The sequence below is a fragment of the Miscanthus floridulus genome, chromosome 13, assembly GCF_019320115.1.
Source record: "Miscanthus floridulus cultivar M001 chromosome 13, ASM1932011v1, whole genome shotgun sequence".
NCBI lineage: Eukaryota > Viridiplantae > Streptophyta > Magnoliopsida > Poales > Poaceae > Miscanthus > Miscanthus floridulus.
Genome location: NC_089592.1, coordinates 82,223,963 through 82,228,648, shown reverse-complemented (window position 1 = coordinate 82,228,648; position 4,686 = coordinate 82,223,963). Strand labels below are relative to the sequence as shown.

The 4,686-nt window shown below is 43.1% G+C and overlaps 1 protein-coding gene across 4 annotated transcripts; it reads left to right on the top strand.

Annotated features, from left to right (window-relative positions):
* On the top strand, window positions 1–4,686 carry LOC136501294 (ranBP2-type zinc finger protein At1g67325-like). 4 transcript variants are annotated; one of them, XM_066496799.1, is made up of 10 exons: window positions 1–229; window positions 519–564; window positions 676–788; window positions 939–1,209; window positions 1,660–1,721; window positions 1,908–1,959; window positions 2,054–2,163; window positions 2,776–2,806; window positions 3,046–3,197; window positions 3,808–4,686. In XM_066496799.1, exons 1-10 carry the CDS (start codon window positions 218–220, stop codon window positions 3,883–3,885), a joined length of 927 nt encoding a protein of 308 aa, XP_066352896.1. In that variant the 5' UTR covers window positions 1–217; the 3' UTR covers window positions 3,886–4,686. The 4 variants fall into 4 exon arrangements, with proteins under 4 accessions (XP_066352896.1, XP_066352894.1, XP_066352895.1 ...); XM_066496797.1 differs by having other exon boundaries at window positions 927–1,209; XM_066496798.1 differs by having other exon boundaries at window positions 930–1,209; window positions 3,808–4,685.

The following is a 4,686-nucleotide window of genomic DNA, read 5'->3' as shown; positions in this document are numbered from 1 at the left end:
CGGACGGCGGAGGCAAAGCTAATCTGATGTGCACCTGAGTTCGAAGCCGAATTCATAACTGCAATTGCAAAACCCTAGCTACTGCTTCGCCGAATTCCCCCTCCGTCCGCCGCCCGTCACCGCGGCGGCGTCTGCGCTTGTCCCTCCCACTGCAAGGACAACGTGCTTCTCCCCGCGCCGTTCGCCCGCCGCCGCCATCACCGGTTCACCGCCAGCTATGTCTTCTCAGGTACCACCCCCACCTCCTCGTCCTCCTCGATTCCGCCGGTTGATTAGGGTTCGAGTCAGTGTCTCCACCCATCAGTCGCGCTGGAAGCTTGTTAACAACAACAACAACATAGTCCGAAGCAAGTTGGGTTAGGTTAGAGTTTAAACCCACCGAGAGCCCAAGTCACGGTTCAGGCACTTGGCTGCTTTCCAAAGCTTTGTTATTTGAGCTCCCCGCGCTGTGCTCGTCGATCCCTCTCTGGATCCCGCCCATCCGGCGAGGTCTCACGAATTAGTGTGTGGGTTTGCAGGTCGACAGCCGCAGCCAATCAGCCGGGAAGCGCGCGCGCACCGACGGTAGGTCGCTCTTGCTCCGCCGCCTCGTTATTTCCTGTCGCACCCTCCGTATCTATAAGCTGCATCTGAGTGGATTCCCCCCTGGTTGGGGACAATAAACCGTGTTCTCAGGCAGCCGGCGTGAGGACGACTGGGTTTGCCCCAGCTGCAAGAACGTCAACTTCGCCTTCCGCACCACTTGCAACATGCGCAACTGCAACCAGTCCAGGCCAGCAGACCACACGGTACATAAACGGTTTTGCCTCGCTTTATTCTTGCTAATCATTGTTCGCCCGTCGCTTGCGCGGAGTGTGCCTGTGGGTACTTCCGCTTGTCGCTTGCCTGTTTGCATTTACCTCGTGCTGCTGTTGCTTATCGTTCAGAAGGCCATGCAGAAGCCTATGCAGACCCCACCTCACTATCCCACGTCAGGGGGTTACATGGGCCCAGGGACGCCACCGTCGATGTACCTTGGTGGGGGCGCTCCCCCGTATGGCTCCTCGATGTTTAACGGGCCTGCAATGCCGCGCTATGGTATCCCACAGTTCCCTGGGGGTTCTGCGTATCCATATGGATATGGTGGTCGCATACCAATGGGGAGCCCCTACGGGCCAGTGCAAATGGCCGGGCCAACTCCATACTCTGGTGGATCTATGATGGGAGCAGGTAACAGGGCTGCCATATTTTGATATTGCCCTTGCATTAATTAACCTAGCTATCAAATTAAATAGGCAAACCTGATGCTTCCAATAATTCCTTGTATGCAAATCATAATGTGTTAAACAATTAATTTTACAGAATATACAACAACAACAAAGCCTTTAAGTCCCAAACAAGTTGGGGTAGGCTAGAGTTGAAACCCAGCAGAAGCAATCAAGGTTCAGGCACGTGAATTAATTTTACAGAATATGAAAAATCTAATTTCTTATCACTCGATCTTCATTTCCACTAATGCTTGCAATAAATAATACCGTTTGCAGTACTATTGTGTTCTGCCACTTGTTTTCTAAGCCACTTTGTTTGGTTGGGGTTATGACACTTCATACATGTTTTTCAGTCCAATGTTTTCCACATGTTTGCTCACAAGATTTATCTTGCTTATTGTCCAATAAACAGGTGGAATGTATGGAATGCCCATGGATAGGTATGGGCCAGTACCTGCTGGTCCTGGTCCAATGGTATGTGCTATTGTGATTATTCTTTTGTATACCTATAACCTCATGCTAATTTAACTACTGTAGCCTTACATAAAGAACTTTCAACACGTTTGTTTCTCTTTTTGTTTGATATTTATGATTTGTGATTGTGTCTGCATGGGAATAACTGTTATGATTCCTTAAATTTATATTTCTTGAACTTGAAAGGGCACAAGGGCTGGCTCATATTCTGATGAAGGTTCTCAGAAGAAGCCTGCAGGTATATCTTATTGAATTTGTATTTTGACTTATTTATATTAATATGGTTAGCACTTGATTAATTCTTTGCCTATTCTCCTGAACTTTTGATGCAGGAGCTGGCCGTGATAATGATTGGGAGTGTCCAAATTGCCACAACATCAACTTTGGCTTTCGCGCAGTCTGTAATATGAGAAAGTGCAACACACCTAGACCTGAAAACCAGGTTTGAGATTTCTGTCTTATCTTGCTATTATAAACGATCTGATATTACTTCTTTCATGTATTTAAACTAAGCTCACTTAAAAAAATTGTAATTGTGTTAGTCAGTGTTTCTTTACTTTAGTTGAACTGTACTATTATAACTTCGCAATTGTGCTTGAAGTTGACTTTGCTGCCACAAGATTACTTGTGTGCTTGGAGCCTACATGGTTTCATTGTATACTATTGTTGTAAACTGTTTGGTGGAACCATGCTTATGCACAGATATATCCTCTAGTTTGCCCTGCCATAGCCCGTCGTTCCACTTGCATGCCTTTTCATTTATTGGACATTAGGCTCTGAGTACGTGTGGATCACCTTCTCTTTGGTCCTGGGATTGACTAAATTTTTCTAGGTTTTGTTACTCTAGAAAAAAAAAACAATACAAATTTCTCCCTCTGTTGTATTATCAATCTAAACCGGAATAATTTTGTGAACTAAAAGCAAACAAGTTTTGGCTATATTTGGATCCTCATTTCTAATGCTTGGGCTTCTATATGTAGTTTATGGAGATTGCTTGTTCATCAATTAATCCCACTTTACTTACTAAATGCTTGTTCATCAACTCTTTGTGCAGGGTTCTAAGCCCGATGGTTTAAGAGGCTCAAGTAAGTTTCCACATCATAAGTGCTTAGTGCTCTTTCCTCACCATTTTTTTTGTATAACAAATACCTTTAAATTAGTAAATTTTGGTAATATTTGTTATCACTAGACATTTCTTTGAAGGAATTAGTTTGTTTTCTTTGGATTTTCGCACATAACTTATGGGCTAGTTTATCTAATGGTCTATGTAATTTATTGTTCCATCAATTCTTTTCAAATTCACACCCCAACCTCTCATTGATAGAACCAAAGATGCCAGAGGGCAGTTGGAAGTGTGAGCAGTGCAATAACATAAACTATCCTTTCCGAACAAAGTGCAATCGTCCCCAATGTGGAGCGGAAAAGCCATCACAGACAAACAATGTAAATGATTCAGTGACAGATCAGGACAATCAGGTCTGTGTTTCAGAACCTTCAGTATGGTCTTCAACATTTGCTACACCTTTATTTAGGACATTAAGTTGCATGCCTTATTATATATTAATACTATTTTTAATCATTTTCTTGCCCCCATGTTTGCTTGCGCATAGCTTGATATATCATGTCCTTACTATTACAGTGAGTCCTAGAACCATAATGAGGGTCAAGAAGGTCCAGCGTCGTCGTCAAGGTTCAGTCTGAATGTGGGGTACATCTGTGTCAGTAGTTGCTGCTGTCGTTACAAGTTTCTTCCCCTTGAGACCTTAGTTGAGTCGGGGCCTTGGAGTTGGCAATGGAGTCTTGCCTTCCCTAATCACTACGGATAATGGTCAAGAACATCAATTTGTCATGTGGTTTGGTCAAGAACATCCATCTTGCCTTTCCTTGCTGAACTTGGTTACTTGTCTTTGTTACTAGTACTCTGGGTAAATTACCATCTGTTATATGAATGTCTTTTAGTTATCTGTGTCATAGAATATCACTCATCTGTTATGAAGTATCACAAATGTCATCATTTTGTCTTGGTTTTGTTAAGGTTGCGTTCTGGTCGCTGTTTTCAATTTATGGTTGGTTTGGTATTTTACAGGTGTTCTTTCTGAATGGTTGGCGATGGCAACCTTTCTTTCCTTCCAAAACAATTTTCTTAGGGATGTTAGCAACTTAGTGAGGCGCTGTACTGAAATACTTATAACTCTTTCCCTGGTAGCAATAGTTAGGTCTTAAGTTGACAGTGGACATCTCGGGTGCATAACTGCATATGTTACTGTTATCATCTTCCATGTTCTCCGGGGCTTTAGCTGTTCAAGTATCACCATTCAGTATTTTGGTTAGAAGAGATGCTCCTTGGTGAAAGTGATGTGCATCTCATTGTGCAGTGGTAGTAGACTAATCAGCTTGCATGCTTGTCTCGATTGCAACTACTTCGACTCGGTACCATTGGACTTATTTTTTGTCATGTAACATTACGAAGCTTTTATCAAAGCTACGACTTCTGCATGAATGTCAAGACAGCAGTGAGCAGACAGATGGATCTTCCCTTGTCCTACAGCCGGAGTACCAAGATTGCGGATGGCAGCACTCAGTGAATTACAGAACAGTCTTACAACCTGATGTGCTACCATACCATTTCGTCTTGGAAAACAAGGTGAGGAATTTGCACCGGCTGGATATACTTGTGTATTGAGCGTGCCTTACGGCTCTGTTTGGAAATTCGATATGGTGGTAAGCATTCTTTAGTCAGGGAGGGGCCATCATCTTTTAATGTAACCATTTCAGTATTTGCTTGGAGTGACTCTCGTCTTATTTTCATCTTTTTTCCTTTTTCATTATGTTTTGTGTCTAGCTTTATTCTTCCATATATCATCGTAATGTAAATTTGTCTTCTCATTTCAAAATTGTACTGGAGATGATTCCTTCCATGCCATGGAATGTTTGTCGGAGAAGAGGTCTTTGGAGTTGGATGTCT

Coding starts and splice junctions, on each gene's coding strand:
- LOC136501294 (XM_066496797.1), top strand. Junction 1,210..1,659: donor TGGATCTATGATGGGAGCAG/GTAACAGGGCTG, acceptor TCCAATAAACAG/GTGGAATGTATGGAATGCCC. Junction 1,722..1,907: donor CTGCTGGTCCTGGTCCAATG/GTATGTGCTATT, acceptor TGAACTTGAAAG/GGCACAAGGGCTGGCTCATA.